This window comes from Calonectris borealis, chromosome 4 (assembly GCF_964195595.1).
Source record: "Calonectris borealis chromosome 4, bCalBor7.hap1.2, whole genome shotgun sequence".
Taxonomy (NCBI): domain Eukaryota; kingdom Metazoa; phylum Chordata; class Aves; order Procellariiformes; family Procellariidae; genus Calonectris; species Calonectris borealis.
The window spans coordinates 172369-190976 of record NC_134315.1 but is presented as its reverse complement, the minus strand read 5'-3'; the positions used below and the strand labels follow the sequence as shown (position 1 = coordinate 190976).

At 59.9% G+C, this 18608-nt stretch overlaps 2 protein-coding genes across 7 annotated transcripts in view; one reads left to right on the top strand and one right to left on the bottom strand.

Moving 5' to 3' along the window:
* LOC142081563 (dedicator of cytokinesis protein 2-like) overlaps positions 1 to 3644 on the top strand; it is an 81761-nt gene extending 78117 nt beyond the window's left edge. Inside the window, exons 47-53 of the mRNA XM_075148230.1 lie at positions 12 to 95; positions 218 to 355; positions 711 to 796; positions 1268 to 1418; positions 1788 to 1899; positions 2486 to 2619; positions 2689 to 3644. Of these exons, the coding sequence (XP_075004331.1) occupies positions 12 to 95; positions 218 to 355; positions 711 to 796; positions 1268 to 1418; positions 1788 to 1899; positions 2486 to 2619; positions 2689 to 2778 (795 nt within the window). The 3' untranslated portion in view covers positions 2779 to 3644. The remainder of the gene's footprint in view (positions 1 to 11; positions 96 to 217; positions 356 to 710; positions 797 to 1267; positions 1419 to 1787; positions 1900 to 2485; positions 2620 to 2688) is intronic.
* Positions 3645 to 3822: 178 nt separating this feature from the next.
* AUP1 (AUP1 lipid droplet regulating VLDL assembly factor) lies at positions 3823 to 18309 on the bottom strand. Of its 6 annotated transcripts, none has more exons than XM_075148224.1 (14): positions 18178 to 18309; positions 17653 to 17790; positions 16980 to 17130; positions 15856 to 16043; positions 15699 to 15771; positions 12638 to 12711; positions 11681 to 11747; positions 10996 to 11101; positions 10526 to 10672; positions 10188 to 10351; positions 9891 to 9979; positions 4837 to 4925; positions 4542 to 4691; positions 3823 to 4207 (listed from the first exon to the last, which is right to left on the bottom strand). In XM_075148224.1, the coding sequence occupies exons 1-13, from the start codon at positions 18225 to 18227 to the stop codon at positions 4555 to 4557; spliced, it is 1473 nt and encodes a 490-aa protein (XP_075004325.1). In that variant the 5' UTR covers positions 18228 to 18309; the 3' UTR covers positions 3823 to 4207; positions 4542 to 4554. The 6 variants fall into 6 exon arrangements, with proteins under 6 accessions (XP_075004325.1, XP_075004324.1, XP_075004327.1 ...); XM_075148223.1 differs by having other exon boundaries at positions 4542 to 4663; XM_075148226.1 differs by lacking the exon at positions 4542 to 4691.
* Between the last annotated feature and the right edge of the window lie 299 nt (positions 18310 to 18608).

Sequence of the window (18608 nt, the reverse complement as noted above, 5' to 3'; positions counted from 1 at the left end):
CATCCTTGCAGGCCTTTTTCCAGGACTCCTACCTGCAGGAGCACCCGGAGGACGAGGGGAACATCGAGAAGCTGAAGGACCTGATCGCCTGGCAGGTACAGCCCACAGCATCCCTCCAGCGGCTGGAGGGGACAGCTGCCTGGGGCACCAAGTGCCAGTGTCCCCATCCCGGGGGAGCCCCACAAGCCCAGGCGGACCCTTCCCGATTCTCCTGCAGACCCCGCTGCTGGCAGAGGGGATCCGGATCCACGGGCGGAAGGTGACGGAGGACCTGCGGCCCTTCCACGAGCGCATGGAGCAGTGCTTCGTGCAGCTGCGGGCCAAGGTGGAGAGCCAGTATGGGGTGCGGGAGATGGTGAGTGCCAGGGCGGTGAGCACGGTACAAGGCACAGCTGGGGCTGCATGGGTGGTACGTGGCACCCACGGGGTGACGCTGGACAAGCCAGTGCAGGTCTGGGGCAGCAGGGAACAGCTTGATGGGGCTTGCAGCTGCAGCAGCAACAGGGTGAGGGGCACTGTGCATGGGGGACTTTGGGGTCCCTGCCTGCCCTGGGTGGGGGGACAGCACTGCCGTGGGGTGGCTGGTACTGGCACAAAACCAGGACCGGGCAGAGAGGGCACTGCTGGCCCTGTCTGAGCCAAGGGAAGGAGAGGGGAGGCTCTGCACTCTCGTCCCTCCTGGCTCTCTCTCAAGCTCCCTGTGCTCTCAGGTCTGCTTCGAGGACCGGCGAAGCGGACGACCCCGGTCCATGGCCTGGGGACCCGACTGGGACCGGCTGAGCCATGCTGGAGACAGGCGAGTGCTGTGGTGGGGAGCGCTGGCCCCAAGCCACCCCCTCTCACCGCCCTCACCCCTCCCTGCTGGCCCCACACCGCTGAGCCATCCTCACTCTCCTCCACCCCAGATGCTTCTCTCCCACCTCCCCAGCCCACTGCTCTCCCGGCTTCCCTTTATGCCAAGCCGCATCTCAGGGGTCCATCCTGCCATGCCACCATGGTGGCCCTGTCCCCGTGGGGGGCATGGAGCAGAGGCACCCCATGTGCAGCCCCCAGGCTCATCTGGACACCGCTGTCACCTGAGCCATCCACGCTTGTCTTGCTGGCTTGTCGCTCCTAAGCATCCACTGCTAAGCTCTGCTGGAGATGGTGCTGCTGCCTGGCTGAGGGTGCCCACTCCTGGCCATGGTCCGGCCAGCCCGTGGCATAACCCTGCTCCCCATTCCGCCTGCCACCCGCCTGCCCCTCACCAGCTACGGTTGCTCCACAGCACAGAGGCACCCCCGACCCCAAAGCCTGCCCCTCGCACCTCCGAGAGCGAGGATTGCAGGAACGAGCGCAAGGAGAACCGCTCCAGCACCTTCTTCGGGTACCGGCGGAGGGACCTGTGCCAGTCCATCTCAGAGCTGCCAGAGCCCAAGGTGATGCTCAGCACAGCCCTGGTACCTCCCCTCCTCCCCGGGGCCCCGCTCACGCTCCCCAGGGCGTCCTGCTGCACCTGGAGCCCCTGGCCCAGCCGGCAGCACCAGGCTCAGGACAGCCGGGACCCCCCGGGGGGCTGGTGGCAGCCTCTGCTGCAGGGCACAGCCAGCTGACGGCAGGAGGGCAGGAGCAGAGGCTGGTAGGGCACAAGGCTGGAGACCCAGGCTGTGGGCACGGGCTGCCTTTGGGCTGCAGGCAGGGTGCTGGGGAGCATCACCCCCTGCCAGAGGCTCCTGCACTCCCAGGGCGCGGCTGCTGTGATGCAGCCTGGCCCCCCCAAGGCACTGAGCCTCCCCTCTGCGCCCCAGGACGAGAAGCGGAGACTCTCCTGCAACATGAGCGAGAGCAGCCTGGGCAGCTCCGAGGGGAAACAGCCCCCGCCAAGCCGAGACGCTGCTGGTGCTCAGCCCAGCACTGCAGGTACTCCCCACCACGGCTCGGGGTGCCCTCCTGGCCCCTCACGCACCCCTGGCATGGCTGGGGTCGGGCACCTTCCCTAGCCCCTCCAACCCCAAGTAGCACCCGGCCCTTGTCTCTGTGAGCAGGGCTGTGCCCCCGCCCCAGCAGTGCAGGTACCAGCACCCCCAGCCCTGCACCCCAGCACAGGCACCCTTGTCCCTTGCCCCATCCCCACAATGGCGCAGACACGTCCTGCAGCCGGGAGCAGGCAGGGAGCACTTGGAACCAAAAGCACAGGCAGACCCGAGGTGGCTCCCACGTCCCCACCGAACGCTCCCCGTGGAGCTGCCAGTCATCAATCCCGGACCTCGGGCTGCTGGGTCTCCGTGCCGAGATCAGCTCCCAGCGGGAGCCAGCCCCTCTGCGCCCCTCGCCACCCCCAGCCTCTCTGCCCAGGGCCATCACGCTCCTGCAGGCAGCAGAGCTGGCCCCGGCAGCCCAGGGCTCCCGGCAGCCCAGGGCACACCGACGGGCCCCACAGGCCCCCAGGGCCCCCACGGCCCCCCGCCTGGATGATCCGCCCAGCCCACCTCCCCCGCCTGCACAGGGCTGTCCCCGTCTCCCACCGGCTTCGGCGGCCGCGTGAAGAGTGCCAGCAAAGCCCTGCCGCTGCCCCGCAAGATCAGCCCCATGGTGTACGAGACGTTCCTGGAGCAGAGCGACGCCGCAACCGGAGGGAAGGTACCGCCTGGCCCGGGCCCCTAGCCCCCGTCTCCCCCTGCTCCCGGTAACTGCCCTCTCTGCTTGCAGGCATCCACATCGCCGACAGCGGATGGAAATAAAGGGCTGAAGTCGCCACCGCCTCCGCCACCGAAGTCCAAGCGAGCGTCACAGCTCTGACCGGGTGCCCGCCCGCAGCTGCACTGGCCACCCCTGCCCACGGGGATGGAAAAGCCTGCGGTGCCCCTGCTCCCAGCTGGTTGCTGGATGCACGGCCCTGCTTGGCCCTCGCCTGCCAGACCAACCCCTCGCCCACCTCTTGCAGTATTTACACAAGCACCCCGCACGGCCACGGGACTGCCTGCGCGCCCCGGCACCCAGGGCGGCACAGGGCACCGCCATCCTGCGTCCAGCCAGGTCTGCTATTGCCACCCTCCAGATGCCCCCCAGGGCTGGGACCCACCTGCCCCTGGACGCTTCCCCGCCCCAGTGCTCTGCCCTTCCTGCTGAGGCCAAGCAGTTACAGGCCAGCCCGTGCCAGGACATCTCTGCTGCGCTGAGCTCCCACCCACGCAGCCCCTCCAGCGGTGCGACCACGCCGTGCCGAAGAGGACTTTCCTCCTTCCACCCTGACCTGCCAGTGGACCACCCCAGCAAGGAAGCTCCCCGCAGGCGTGGGCTGAGCTCTTCCCTCCCCTCCTGCTCTCCACCCCAGGGGCAGCTCCTGTCCCTCGGCCGCCCACCCCATCCTGCAGCACTGGGACAAACACTTCTGGCCTGGGCGCTGCGACTGCGTCGTGCTTTCAGTGCCAGCTCTCCTGCCAGTATCTGGCTTTGCAGCCCTGCCTGTGCCAGGCTGGTGCTGCTGCCTCGGCCAGCCGAGCCGGGCTCCAGCCCCTGCCTCCCCGCTGCAGCAGGCCACAGCCGACTAATAAAGGACTAACGCATCAGCCGGGCACGCTGCGGTGGGGCTGACAACCCTGCATGAGCCCAGCGCTGAGCCCTGCCCACCCGCAGCCCTACCAGGGGCCCTTCCACGGCCAGACACCACCCTGGCACTGTGCCCCAGAACCCCAAAGAGGGGGGACTCGCCCTCCTGCAGCCTGGAGCCCTGCGGCAGGGAAAGCCCATGGGAACCCGATGCCGCTGGGGAGCACGCTCACTCTCTCCTGGCCGGGCTGTGCCAGCTCTGGCGCGGGCACTGCCGCCACGCTGCTCTGCCTCCCGAGGTGGTACAGGGCTGTTTATTCGCACGTGGTGTTGCAGGCTCAGGAGCCATATTTACAGTCTTGTGTTAAAGAGGAGGAACCTGGACTCGTAACCAAGGGATGGGGAGGGGCTGCCTGCAGCAGGGAGCTGCCATCCGTGGGTTCCTGTCTACGTGGGCGGGTAGGATCAGCTCCCTAGGCTGGGGCTAAAGAAGGGACAAGGGGAGATGGCACCTCGTGCCACAAACACGAAGCCTGGGAGCAGTTGGGCTGCGCTGGTGCCTGGGTTCCCTCCACGTGCTGAGCAGAGGAGCGAGGTGGTGGAACTCAGTCTCTTGCTAAGCCCAGCTCTTCACAGCGGGTTTGCCGAGGAGGCTGCCAGCCGCTTCCCAATGTAGATCCTGGATTGGAGAGAGCCACTGTGAGGCACCCATTTGGGGACAGCCTGCCGGGCCTCAGCGAGCCAGCAGTGAGGGAAGAGGGCAGCAGCCACAGAGGCAACTGTGGCTGCTGGGAGAAGCGGTGTGGAACAGCACGCAAGGATGAACAGTCCAACTCCAGGAGCGTTCCTCCACTTCCCATGGGGACAGCCCCTGGGTCGGGCAGCCAGAGGCCCCCGGACAGCCCCAGACTGCACAGACGCCCAGCAGCCCAGGGCCCACCCTGCCCGCACCCAAGGGATCGGTTCTGGCCAAGGCCACTCGACAGCACAGGTCAGGCCCATCAGAAACTCACCCCAGGCCCAGGGTCAGCACATGGCTGAGCAGCAGCGAGGGGATGAAGAGCAGCAGCAGCTCTGAACTGAAAAGTCTCTTCTTTCTCCCCACTGCACCTCCCTGCAGGCTCCACAGCACTGGCTGGGGGGAGCACACAAAGGCAAACTCCCTGGGAAAAGTTCTCGGTTAAAGGGGGCACGAAGGAAGAGGGCAGAGCACAGCAGGAGGGCACGGGGACAGCACGACGGGGGTGGTGAGGCAGACAGCGAGGGCAGGGGACAGCAGGACACGCTAGTGGAGGACACGGGCCTTACTTTGGATGCTGAGGGCGGTGGGCACAGGCCCAGCCGAGGGATGCTGGCAGGCGTCGCTCCTTCTGCTCGGCTTCCTCCGGCACATCCCTCTAGGAGGCAAAGGCAGGTGAGGCCAGGGGCCCGGCCAGCACGGCCCGCAGGGCGCAGCGCGGTGCGGGGGGCCGGCTCCCTTACCTGCCGGGGGTGGGGGCAGCCCAGCTGGGGCTGGCTGCAGGGAGGGAGCAGCTCGCTCTCCCCAGGCTGCTCGCTCGCCTGGCCGGCTCCGTCGTCATCCCAGGCCGGGGAGCCCAGCGCGAGCAGGGCACTGCAAACATAACCCCCTCGGTCACCAAGCCTGCGCCGCCCTTGGCCCCCCGACGCCCATCCTGGCGGGGCAGAACTCCAGCTGCCCAGGCTCCTCCTCGGGACTCACCCGTCACCACTCTCCGTCTCTAGCTGGGCCTCCAGCAGCATCCGCTCCACGTCAGTGTGGCAGGAGAAGAACTGCGAGGGCGCGGGCTCGGGCTCCGGGCACCCGGGGCCACACCACAGCTCCACCCAGGAGCCTGGGGGGGCTGTCAGCCCAGCACCAGCCTGGCCCCCGCGCCGCCCACCCACTCTGCCCTGGGCCCACCAGCACACCCACTCCGTCCAAGAGGCTCCTTGGCCACCCCGTCCCGTCCGGGAGCCCTCCCTGGTGCGTCCTGCACCACTGCCCAGGGACCACGGGAGCACCGAGCGTGGTCTCTGACCTGGGACGTCCTGCGCACCCCCACCTGCCCACCCCCACCTGCCCAGGGCTGCTCCTTGGCGTGCCCTGCTCCCCTGGAGCCCCATCTGCCTCCGCTCCGGCCCCCGTGGTGCATGTCAGCCCGCCTGTCCCAGACCCCCGTTGATCCAGCCCCCTCCTGGTGCACGTAAGCCCACCCGGGACCCCATTGACCCTGGCCCCCCAAGTCACGTCAGCCCACCCTGGTCACGTCAGCCCACCCGGGACCCCACTGACCCTGGCCCCCCAAGTCATGTCAGCCCACCCGGGTCACGTCAGCCCACCTGAGACCCCATAGACCCGGGCCCCCCGGGTCACGTCAGCCCAGCCGGGAGCCCACTGACCCGGACCCCCGGTGCACGTCAGCCCACCCGGGACCCCACTGACCCGGACCCCCGGTGCACGTCAGCCCACCCGGGACCCCACTGACCCGGGCCCCCCGGGTCACGTCAGCCCACCCGGGACCCCACTGACCCGGGCCCCCCAAGTCATGTCAGCCCACCCGGGTCACGTCAGCCCACCTGAGACCCCACTGACCCGGACCCCCGGTGCACGTCAGCCCACCCGGGACCCCACTGACCCGGACCCCCGGTGCACGTCAGCCCACCCGGGACCCCACTGACCCGGACCCTCGGTGCACGTCAGCCCACCCGGGACCCCACTGACCCGGACCCCCGGTGCACGTCAGCCCACCCGGGACCCCACTGACCCGGACCCCCGGTGCACGTCAGCCCAGCCGGGACCCCACTGACCCGGACCCCCGGTGCACGTCAGCCCACCCGGGACCCCACTGACCCGGAGCCCCCGGGTCACGTCAGCCCACCCGGGACCCCACTGACCCACGTCCCGGGCGCCCCACGGACCGTCGTCGCCGGCGCACGCCATGGCCCCGCGGGTGCAGCCGCGCTCAGCCCCCGCCGCTCTGCCAGTCACGTGACGCCCGCGAGCCCCCATGTAAATAAAACCACCGGCACCGGGAGCCCGTATCTTAAAAGGGCACCGGCTCCGTCCTCTGGGGCCCGCGGGGTCCGCACCCGGGCGGGAGCGCCGGCGGGGGCCGGGCCCCCGTAGGGTTCCCCGCCAGCACCGCCCCGGGGGCGCGGCCGGCGGCTGCAGCTCGCCCGGCACAGCGGGCGCCGGCCCCGCCGCGTTGCCCCTTTAAGCGGCGCCTACGTGCGGCGAGCGAGCGGGCGGCGGCCGCGGCGCGTGCGGATCCGCACGGAGCCGGGCTGGCCCGGCCCCCGCCCGGTGCCCCGCCCCCCCCGCCCCGGTGGCCCCGCCCCCGCGCCCGGTGCCCGCAGAGCCGAGCCGCGCCAGACGCTGCCGCCGTTTATTTCCGCCGCCAGGGGGCGGCCCGGCCCGGCCCGGCCGCGCAGGGCACAGGCGCTTCCGGGCCCGCCCCGCCGCGCCGCTCAGGGGCTGCCGCCGGCCCGCGCCGCGCCGTGCTTCTCGGCGAACCTCCTGCGGGGGAAAGCGCCGTCAGGCACGGCCGGGGCTGCCCGCGCCCCGCCCCGCCCGCCGCCCGCGGCTCTGCCGCCGGAGGAAGCTGGCCGGGATCGCCCGACCACCGCTCCCAGAAACCCGACCGGGAAGCTCCGTCCGAGCGTCGCCCAGAGAGGGGAAGGGGCGGGCAGAGAGGAGAGAACCGAGAAGGGCCGGGGCCGGCGGGGTGAGAGGGCCGGGGCCGGAGGGACCCTCACAAGCCTCCCCCGCTCTCCAGGGGCGCGGCTGCAGGCCCCGCACCAGCAGCCGAGCCGGGACGCTCCCCGGGCCAGGCGCCCGCTCGAACGGGACGCGGCTTTCCTTTCAAGCTGGTGCGGGGTCTCAGCGAAGCCGGCCGGCAGAGCACGCTGTTCAGGAAAGCCACTCGGCAAAATAAAGTCGCTGCTGGGGACAAGCCCGACAGGGCATTAACCGAGCCTGGGCCGAGTCGGCCCGAGCTGCGGGAGGCCGCTGGAGACCGCCGGCAGCAGCTCTGGGTCCCCGGCAGGTCCGTGCCTGGCGTCAGGACAGGGGCTTCCCAGTCAAGGTTTCCTGACACGACGCAGCAGAGCCCCAGCCCTGCCAGCAGAGCCCCAGCCATTCAATGTTCAGCAAGGCCAGGCGTGCTACCAGCCCGCGCCCGAGATGTTCTACTTGGGTAAGCTACAAAGCACATGGGAAGTGGCGTGGACTGCTGGTAAAAAGCTATAAATGTCCCCAGGCGTGGGGCGGTGAAAGCTAAGCCTTACACCTCAGTTTGGATGAGATACATACGCACAACGCTCCAGGCCCCAGAGGCAGGAAAAGGTGCCAGACCAAAGCCAGACTCCACCTGGGAGAACGCAGAGGTGGCACTGCGAGACCACCAGACTCCTGTGACCACCACCCTGAACTGACAGACGCCCAGCTTCCGCCACGGCCTGCCTGTGCTGCCGCTAAACACCGGCTAGCTGGGGAACGAACCGTCCTGAAAAAGCAAAATCCTCCCCCGAGAAGAGCCACGTCTCACTGTGAATCGCCAGTACGTTCAGCAGCCTGGGCAGAGGGCTATATGAAAATAAAACATCCAGCAAGCCTTGAGCCGCGAACCTGTTCTGAGCTTGAAACGGCCGAGTGAGAGGGGTTGCTGCTGTCACTCAGAACTTGAGACAGACACGTACCTGCTTTCAAGTCTAGGACAGCAAGGAAGGCCCTTCTTTGGAGTAAAGAAAGATGAGGAGCACAATCGCCTTTCCAAATCTCGTGGGGACCCCTTCCTCTCAGAGAAGTATAGAGATCACTACTCTATAGCCAGAAGTCAGAAGAGTCTCAGAAAAGGGACGTAAAAGATTGGCACGCAGAAGAGCAACAAAGTCAGGTGGGGTATCCACAGGGAAGGATTTCCACCTCCTTTTCTTTGCTGTGACCATGCCCGGTGGATCCAGCAAGAGCCCTCAGCCATCTCTGTGCTCATGTTAAAAGGTCTGGGGCACAGCTTTGAAAACGGAGCCTAACATTCTCTATGCCACAGGACTCTTCTGGGATGTAATTCCTCTAAACTGAAATGATCTTTCAGAAAAACAGACCTGCTTAAATTAAATTCTTGGTGATTAAGAGCGACCCAGCGTCACCTAGGGCTGGCCCTTTAGAAATGGGCACTTAGAATTTGTCTAGCTTCAACTTCCAACCATGGGAATTTCCTAGACTTTCAATAGCAGGGAGAAGCTGATGCAGTGTCAAAAAGCCACCGGATCTCAAAGGTTTAACTGATCCCTGAGCCTCCGCAATCTTCTCCCAAGTCTCCCGGAGTGCTCTGGAGCAAAGCTCAGTGCAACGCCTGAGCGTGGCACCAGGCAGGTTCTCCCCTTCACAGCAAGACCCTACAGAGCGGAGACCCGACCTTGCAGCAAGCTCGCCTCTTCTCGCTCTGGACTGAGCCAAACGCTCCGTTATCTCTACATCTTCACAGCATCTTCTAAGGAGTCAGCCAGGCACCGAGAAGCCATCGTTTCTGCTGGAAGCTTATTCCACTAATTAATCAATTCCCTTTTCAGAAACAACTACCCCATTACCTGTGCAAAGTGTGTCTGCCTACAACCTTCTACTATTCTGCTCTTCTCTGCCAGATTAAACAGCCTTTCAGAACCTGGTTCCTTCACCCGAAATTATATATAGCGTGCCATCTCATATACAGTAAGTTTAACTCACTTCACTTAACTTCCCCTCCAAACTCATTCTGAATTTTCCGTATCTTTTCTAAAAAAAGACCCAGACATCAGAACTGGACGCTTGTTCCAATATTTGCCTCATCAAAACCATGCACAGAGGTCAAACTCGCTCCCTGCTGTTATCCTCCACCTACACTGAGGAAGATTAATTGCACTGTCCCTGCTGCCAACAACAAACTTTGTAAAATGAATGTTCCATAGCATCAATACTAATTTCGAAGAAATCTTTGTGGGACTATAGATTCCTATCAGTCAAATCCATTTCACCGAAGAAGCAAATGAGGTTTCTTTGCTAAGCCCTATTCCTCAGCAGCTGTGTTTCTGGCAAACAGCTTCTATCCCACCTAGTCCCCAAAACCAGAAGTCCAGTGGCAATTCAGGAGACAGAGCACTTCCCAGGAATGACACGGGGCTGCATGCTTGGAAGAGGCGAGGCAGACAAACATCTGCCTCCTCTCTCCTTCAGCCTTGGTTCGCTGCTCAGCCCTGCTGCCTTGGGCCAGAGGAGAGGAACGGGAGGACAGGAGGCAAAGCAAGGGCTGACCCTCGCTTGGGGCAAATCTGGGTACTGCTGGGGACGGGGTTTGGGACAGGGTGAGGTGCGGGTGGGCTCTCACCTCCTGGCATAGTCGTACAACGCTCGTTTCCGCTCCTGCAAGGACAGATGCCGCTCCACAGGGGACTTTGCAAATTGCTTTGTAGCTGGCTGTAACAGAAAGCAGAAGAGACATCAGGAAACAGTCAAAAAAGCCAGGAGACCTCCTTAGTGGCTCTGCAAGGACCCAGCATGCCAATTTGGTCTCCAATTTAAATTGCTCCATTCCCCTGACATCATGGCTAGTCCTGAACACAGGCCATCACGCTCTGGCTGCAAGCCACCAGACCAGAGGAGACAACACAACCACCAAAAGTACCTTGGAAGAAGGCACAGCTACGGAGCCCTGGATGCCAGAAGCAGCTCCAGCCTGGGAGGTAGACGGGGCAGGCAGGTCAGTACCAGCCTCCTTACTTTCAGGGAAGAAGGGTACTCTCCCCTCCAGCAAGTTGGCAATGGTGGTATCCACACAGTTGGTTTGGGCTGTGGGACAAAGAGGATCTGTTAGAGAGGGAGCTGCTACCTCAGGACACTCACATCCTTGCTGCCATTGTGCTGCACAGTGCAGCAGGGACAAGGTTTCTGCTTTCAGGAATCACAGAGGCTTGGCATGGAAGGTGACCCTGCGTCCCTGCTAATACCCCATGCATCGCTCACCCAGGTCTATCCTGATGACCTCCAGAGGCACATGAGGCAGCACCTCCTTGACTCGCCGAGCCATTGCCGTGATCCGCACATCCTCAGGAGCAACACCAGTCAGGCTGGAAGGCATCCTGGGCCTGGCTGCCAGGGGCTGGCTTGAGGCTGCAAGAGAAAGAACAGTGGGCACAAGAAGGTGGCCTAGAGGTGCAGGGCCTTCAAGTGCAACAGCTCCACTTCCTCTAGTATGAACTGGGGTGATAAAGCCAGACCTCCTGCACACCACCATCATGTGCTCAGGGGTGGTGGTCCTCTCCCTAGCTACCACCCCCAGCCTAGAGCACACAGGCAGCCCCTGCTCCCCCGAGGATGTCACACATGCCTTCCCCTCTCCCTCCACGCCAAATAACCAAGAGCAGGCTGGGACCTCCCCGAAGGCAAAGCCCAAGTGGCAGTTCCACAGCCAGGACACCACCCAGGACACCTACCTGGGGCAAAGGGGAGAAGCGACGTGTGCCTCAGCCTCTTCATGTGTTCAGTTTTGTCTGCTGCAGTGAGCCGTGTGGATACCACACCCAGCTCCATGGCCAAGAGCTGCAGAAATGTAGAGGAGAGTCACATGTGCACGGCACACAACACGCATGACCCAGGCATTCCCGTCTTGCAGGGGAGTGTATCAGAGGTACAGGCCTGCGTGGAGCCACGGCGAGGGGAAGAGGACTGGGAACTGATTTCTCCAGGGCCTCAGTGATGCATTTCAGTGTTGCATGGAGCACATGAAGGACCAGGAGTAGGCAGTATCATCCTGCCAAAACAGGCTGACAGGGAGATACAAGATCTTTGGTACAGGAGCTATGAAGTACCCAGCACATAAGGGAAAGGTGGAGAAACAATCGCTTTGTCTGATTTGTGGTATTATGAAAAGGGAGCGAAAGGTTTGACATAGATGGGGAGAGCCTTGATAACCGGCAGAAAGGATAAATGGGGGGTAGCAAATAGGCCATGGAAAAACTGAATAATTATAAGGGGCAATAAATACGGGCCAGAGTTCCCATCATACAAATATACCCATCCAAAAATGCCCTTGGCAACTCTGCTTGCACCCCACTCTCCTCTGTGACCATCCCAAATTGCAGCAGTCCTACACATCCCTCTCCCACGTCATCCTCCTACCTCCTGAACTCGGAGCGCAAAATCCTCACTCAGTTCTTCAGCTCGTCTGGGGACAGACGGCATCCACCTGAATGGGGACAACAGCACTGGGCTGACTGCTTCAAGGGCTGCTGGAGGAGCCAGCCCCATCTGGGATCGATAGTGCAATGGTGCTATCCCCACCTCAGCTCTCCCTGCTCACCCCAAATTTCTCCCCACAAGACAGCGTCAAACCTTAACACGAGCTTGCAAAATTAAGGGCAAGGCACGGATCAGAAGACAAAACTAGTTCACTGAATCTTTATTAGCACTCAAATGTAACTTGCGAAGTATCTCCTAATTAAGTTCCCAGAAAGGCCCCAAATGAGGAGACACTGCTGTTTACATGAGAGTAGAAAACAGATCAGCAAGACTCAAGCCAGATACGGCCAGGGAAAGCTACAGCACAAGACTCTTCTTTGCTGAAATACCCCGACCCCTAAATTTGACTCCGCTGCCTATGGACTCTTGTTACGCCGACGTTACTCAGCCAGTCTGGGCTCACCTGGGCCCTAGGCAGGCGTCTGAACCACCTCTGCGTTTCACAAGGGATTGCAGGGAAGAGACAGACGCTAGAGGACTGAGCTGCCTGCAGGGAATCACCAGGGACCTGAGCAACCCTGGGGTGAATTACAGCAGAGCAGCTAGCTTCAAAAATGTACCCGGCAAACTCGACATAAAAGCCCCGAGAGACTCCTCTCCTTCACCAACTGAACGCAGAAACCAAGAGCCCTCTCCACTTCAGAAGCTGGTTGAAGATGGTCCAGAAGCTGGACCTGGCATGGACCAAATAATGCTGAACAAAGCCATGCTGAGATACCACAATGAGGGTGCGCATTAGCGCATACCAAAAGATCTCTTCCTACAACAGCAAAAACGTCAGGCTCTCTGCCCACCCTAAACCCTGCCCCAAATGAAAGACAGAGAGAGAGATAGTACCTTACTTGATAAACTGTGAAGGGAACAAAGAAGGTCCAGAGCAGCTCTGTAATCCAGGAGGAGTCAGCCACACTCTGGGGAAGAGAGCACAATGAGATTGCGGCCCACAAAACACGAGCTAGTCAGGTCTCCATCAGGGAAGCAGGCAGACAGAACACAGCTAAGCCGTGGCAGCAAGTAACAGATACGCGGGCAGAGAGATGTGGAGGACTGGGAAAGAGGGAACGGCAAACCCAGCGCACAGTGAGGGCAAGCCCCAGGGCAGATTCACCTTCATTAGCCTTCACCAGGCAGAGCAAGAGGGTCAAAGTTTTCACTGCTCCGAGTCACCTTTTCCTCCCACTAGGACAGCAGGATTTTCCCTCAATATCCCCACATTCTCTACTACACTGAGCCTTTAGAAAGGACCGACAATGCCTTAAGACCTACTAATGCTTCCTTAGAATCATGAACAATCCTCCCTTGTTCTGATGGGAACAGCCCATGTAATGTCTCAACTCCCATAAGCTTTATCTCTTCACTTCCAAACAGGCTGCACTGTGAAGTCTTAAACAACTCTTCTCTTTGAAGATAAATCATTAAAGGTGAGCTGTAATTTATTACTTTCTTCCTATTTCTAAAAATTAGTAAATAACCTTTTCCCTAAGAAGTACTGCGATGCCTGCCAGAAGAGCGCTGGAACAGGCGCTCCGAAGCGGCGGGCTCGCCGTCCTTCTCAGCAGGACACAGCCCCGAGCAGCTGGACCATACTCAGAAGCCAGTCTGACTGTGAGCAGAAAGCTGAACTGAGGACCTTCAGAGATTCCCCCAACCTGCACTTTCCAATGATTCTAAAGAATTTGCTATTGAACGGACGTTGTTCCTAGGATTTTTGTAGTTGGTTACTTTTATCCCGCAGTGACCAAACTTTCACAAGCTGGCGAGAAGACCATCTCAAGATCTGCAGCTCGCAATGTAGCTGCCTCAGCTTCTTTTACACATGGCTTCGTCCTCGACCAAAGCAGCGTGGCTCCAAGACAGGCCTCGTGCCTGGTTTATTCCATGGCCTGGAAAGAGGTGCTATAAATGAGAAAAGCCCAGAAACCACAGCCACCAAGGCTAACAAAAAGAAGCCTCATCTCCTGGGTAAACAGATCTAAAAAACCTAAACCCAAGTGCCTTATAGTGATGCCAACAGCCAGACTGCAGTTACACTGCCTTGTGCCACAGAAGAACACCCTCCTTCAAGGTTCCAGCCAATTGCAGCTAGAGAAAATTCTTTCTTAAACCCAAATTTGGTGGTTTGCTCAGCCCAGTGTCTGATATATATCACATAAGAAAGCTTTCTGTAAAGCACCAATCGAACCATTTGAACTATCGCATCTCCAGTCCTTGGAAAGTTTCTGACGGTTTAAAATTACATAAGAAATCCACTAGGATTTATTTAGCCAATGTGCGTGAAGGGCAAAAAAAACCTGCTCGACCTCTGAAGATAAAAATCTGAGCCAAAAAGTGACTATAAGCAGTATCGTCAAAGAGATCTGCAATTATGTGCGTGCTGTTCTTCCTAACGTTCATTAAGGAAAGGATGCGCAGACAAATATAGAACTTGTCACATCTCACAGAATTTCTCGGAGGAGCCAAAACCATAAAAAGATAAGATATTCGTTATAAACAGTCCAGAACCGGACAGCTATCCCACTTTCCTGAAGTAGTCATTCAAAAATTTAAAGTATCCTTACTGTTAGAAAACTGCATCTTAATCCAAAACTGAACTCGTGCAGTACCAACATTTAGTCTCAGCACCTGCAAAGACTGCTACTGTGTGCTTTGTCAGAAAAAAATAAGAATTCTCCACTCTCGAGCTCTTCTCCAACATGCAAGCAGCTATCCACAACAATCTCTCTGCCTTTTCTCTGATAAGCTGATTAAGCTGAGTCCCTTTAAGTGTTGCTCTCTGGATTCTGCATCATGCTTATGGCCTCCTTGAACTCTCTCTACTACCGCCCCACCTTCTCGGCAGCGGGGTTACCAAAGCTTCGCATAGTATTTTAGCAGTTTTCACCACTGCACACAAGCAGCTAACACCGTGTTCCTCGCCCCACCAGATATTCCACGTTATGCACCCACAGACCACATTAGACTTCCAAGTCACAGCCGTTCACTGGCAGCTATCGCTAGCTCACTGGATCACGATCAATAATCTACCTTCTTCATTATTCACTAACCTGAACTTTACCAGCAGGGATCTCAATATTGCCATCTGCAGCGCCGATAAAAGCACTAAATAGCACTGGGCAAAGAACAAATCCCTAACGGAATCTCACTTTAAAAAGATGTTTTACTACAGGCAGCAATGTTTTGTGACCTGCTGGTAAGTGGCTTTAAATCTATCCACTGTGCCCTACTACCTTAAGAAGATGGACAATAGAGAATCAGCTAAAATGTCTGATAAATATAAAATGTAAGTGTCTTTTAATCAAGTAGATCCACAAGTCATATCAAGAAATAAGAAATTCAACAAAATCTCACTCTGTAAATAGGCTGAGAACAGTCTTATAGCAATCTATTTAGCAGCACTGGTATTACCATCGTGAACTTTGCCACTTTTCTGAAGCTAACGTTGCGTCATGTTACGTATCTGCACTTGGGAGGCCTGAGTTCAAGAACCTGACCCGGAGAGCCTTGCATAAGCTCTGGCAGATCAGCCACTCTCCAGGGTGGCTGGAGCTATTCTTTCAAGGCACTTTAAAAGAAGGGAGCTCACAAAGAGGAGATGAGACGCAGTGATGCTATGGTCATGGAAGCCAGATGGCACCTTGTTAGACAGCTGAGCCACTACAACGCTTATCAAAATTGCCAGCGTAACTAGAAAAGTATTGACTTAGCGGAAGTTCCCTGGGAAAGGCACTTGAAAAACACAAGTGCCAGCACTGAGAAGCGAGTCCTTGGGGTGAGAGGACACAAGGCCAGGCTGCACTACCCAGAGGCTTCAAAGCAGCAGCAGAATTAACGGCATCGCCAAGACCCTCGCACAGCGCAGGCCTCCACAACTCCTCCTTGCCCTACGTCCCTGACTCACCACAGTGATCAAAGGCCTCTGAACTTGTAGGGCAACTGGCTGTACCACATCCAAGATTGAGAACGGCCAAGAGCTGAAAAGGAAGAATTCAGCAGTGAATGACTCCAAAGCTAAAACAAAGCGACGACAGCCCTGCTGCGGGAATATCCAGGAATACCTGAAGCGGAGCAAGCCAGCCCGGCCGTTGGTGGCAGCCTCCTCCGGGAACAGCAGCAGGGGTGGGTTTCCTCTGTGGGATGAATACACCTTCAGGGAATCCACCAGCTCTGCTCGGCTTCCTGTTACTCCCAGCTCCATGAATCCCCGTGACCAGCAGATGAAGCCAGGAGCACCATTCAACGCAGGCTGCAAGGAAAAACAAGAGTAAGGAAGAAATGCCGTTCCGTCCTCCCCTCACGGCCTACTTTCCCAGGTGACGGTGGGAGACAAAGTTCCTGCTTATCAGCGAAAATGCCTCTGGGGGCCGGGGGAGCAACCTGCACACGAAGAGCACCAGTAGCAGAGAAGGCGTTACTGCCAGGCTTCAGTAACTGCTCTGGCCAGTTCCCTTGGAACTGGATTCCTAATCTTCACTTCAGACTGCACGCTGTCTGCCAGAGGAATGAACTCCCCCTCTGCCCTGGGCGACAACCGTGTTTCTCCATGTTCTCTCTAGTAGTTCCTGACCTGCTTGGCAAAGGATACACTACTTCGAAGAGCTACTTTTCTCCAGGCAAGGAGCAAATCTACTGCTGTCAGGATATAGGACCAACCAGCTCACTCCCAGGCACGTTCGGAGCCTATTGATTCAGGAACTCCACACAAAAGGAATTTCACAAGAGCACAGGGAAAGTTACACAACCACCAGCCCAGCACAATAACCCGAGCACCACCGCCCCGCCGCTCCCCTCAGCGCTCCTCTGCAGCGCAGCCGGCTGTCCACAGGCACGGAAGTGGCACCCAGTGCTGTGGGAAAACCCCACAACCAACCCTGCTTCTGACACCACCTATTTGCAAGGCCAGATAATGATACAGATGCTAGGATTTGCCCACTCTCTTTCAATAAAATCAATACCCACTGTAACAGTTCCTGTTCCTTCTCGCCCTGTTTTATTTTTTCATGCAGAGCCTAAAGCATGATACTGAACCACAGAAAAAAACTCAGGGCTTGTGCAATCCTGGGTTAATAACTAAGAGCGGAAGAGGACCACAGCAACACCTAAATTCTAAAAGAGCTCTCTGCGCACTTCTCTTGGAGAGAGGTACTTCCAGACCTGCCATGCTCGGCTGCAAGTTACTCACCGTATTACATGAGGTCAGAAGGTTGATGACGTTGTGATCGAATTGTGTCACGTGGTTGGCGATATACACCCTCACATTGACATCACGAAGCCGGGGATCACTTTGCCGCACAAATAAGCCCAGCACTGAGCACATCACACGTACAATAAACCTGGGGAGGGAGGGGAGTGGTTTCCTCAAGCCCTGCAGTCTGAGCCATCGCTGGCTTACATATCCAACAAACAGAACAGAGACCTGGGAATTCATGTGACTTGCAAAAGGACACTGGTACAAAAAGGAAACGACATGAGAGATGTCTGGGACAGGAATTGTTGTGGGGCTGAAGGCTGCCTGCAGGGCTGTAGCTGCAGCATGAAGCATGAAGCATGGGCCAGCAAGCCTCACGCAGAATTTCTTAGCAGAGACGCAGCTGATCCAAGTCAGATCAGTCCTTGAGCACTCAAGAGCCAATTGCCAGTTTTGGTCTTGGCAGAGAAGGCACCTTCATGGGTCCTGAGGACAGAGTCCCGAAAGCGCTGCCCCCCGTAAACCTCTGCATGAACCAAGCCTCCATGGCCAAGGACCCCAATGGGCGAGGGCAGCCCTCCCGCCCCACAGCGGTGTCTGCACACCACAGCCCCACCCCGGGCAACAGCAGGAGCTCCGCACTCTGGGGAGAGCTGGGCTCACGCACCGTCGCAGCACGCTGTCAGGCAGGGCGCAGCTGACCAGAAAGACGTGTACGCCGATGAAGAGGCGCAGGATGAGCAGGCAGAGCCCCACGGGTGCGTAGAGCAGCAGGGCCAGAAGCAGGAACCCATCGGTCGGAAACCTGTCGGGCCAAAGAGCAGCAGAGACAGCCTGAGCATAGCTGGGACACACATCGGATGGTCGGATGTCCGCCCGGGCCCTCCCCAGGGACCACCCTGCATCTCCCGCTCCGCGTAACCTCCCGGGCCTCCCCAACGACACACCCAGCCCCTCCCGGGCCTCCCCGCGGGCCTCCCGGGCACACCCGGGACCCTCACTGGTCCCCCCACGGGACACACCAGCGTTCCCCACGGAGCTCCCGTGGGATACCCTTGCCCCGGTGGATCCCCGGGGCCTCCCGCCAGGGACACCCCAGCCTTCTGCGCGGGCCTCCCCCGGGAGCCCGCGGCCCACCCCCGCGAAACACGGAGGGGGCCCCGCGCGCCCCCCAGGCCGCCGCGGCGCTCACCGGTGCGAGTCGAAGAGCCGCTCGGGACCCGGGGCCGTAGGAGGCTCCATCCCCGCCGCACCCGGTGCCTCAGGGACGCCCGACACCCGCCGCCATCTTCCCCCGCGGCCGCCCGCCTGGCCCGCGCGGGGCAGCCTGGGAGCCGCGGCGCCTTCCCGGCGTGCACCGCGCCGCCCCACCGCCGCTCCCTGCCTCTCGCCGCCGGCCCTCCACGGACGGCGACGCAGGGAGGGCGGTTGGCGGGTCCGGCGGGCCCGGTGAGCTGCTCTCGCCGCAAAGCCTCCCTGCCCTCCCCCGCCGGCGGCCGCGCCACGGCTACCGACACCGCTCGCGGCGGGACTACAGCTCCCAGCGTGCCCTGCGGCGGACTACAGCTTCCGGCAGGCCTCCGCCTCAGGACTACGGCTCCCAGCGTGCCCCGCGGCGGACTA

Coding starts and splice junctions, on each gene's coding strand:
- AUP1 (XM_075148223.1), bottom strand. CDS start 18,227: ATGGAGCCTCCTACGGCCCCGGGTCCCGAGCGGCTCTTCGACTCGCAC. Junction 11,102..11,680: donor TTGCGCTCCGAGTTCAGGAG/GTAGGAGGATGA, acceptor ACATTTCTGCAG/CTCTTGGCCATGGAGCTGGG. Junction 4,664..4,836: donor CACCGCCCTCAGCATCCAAA/GTAAGGCCCGTG, acceptor TGCTCCCCCCAG/CCAGTGCTGTGGAGCCTGCA.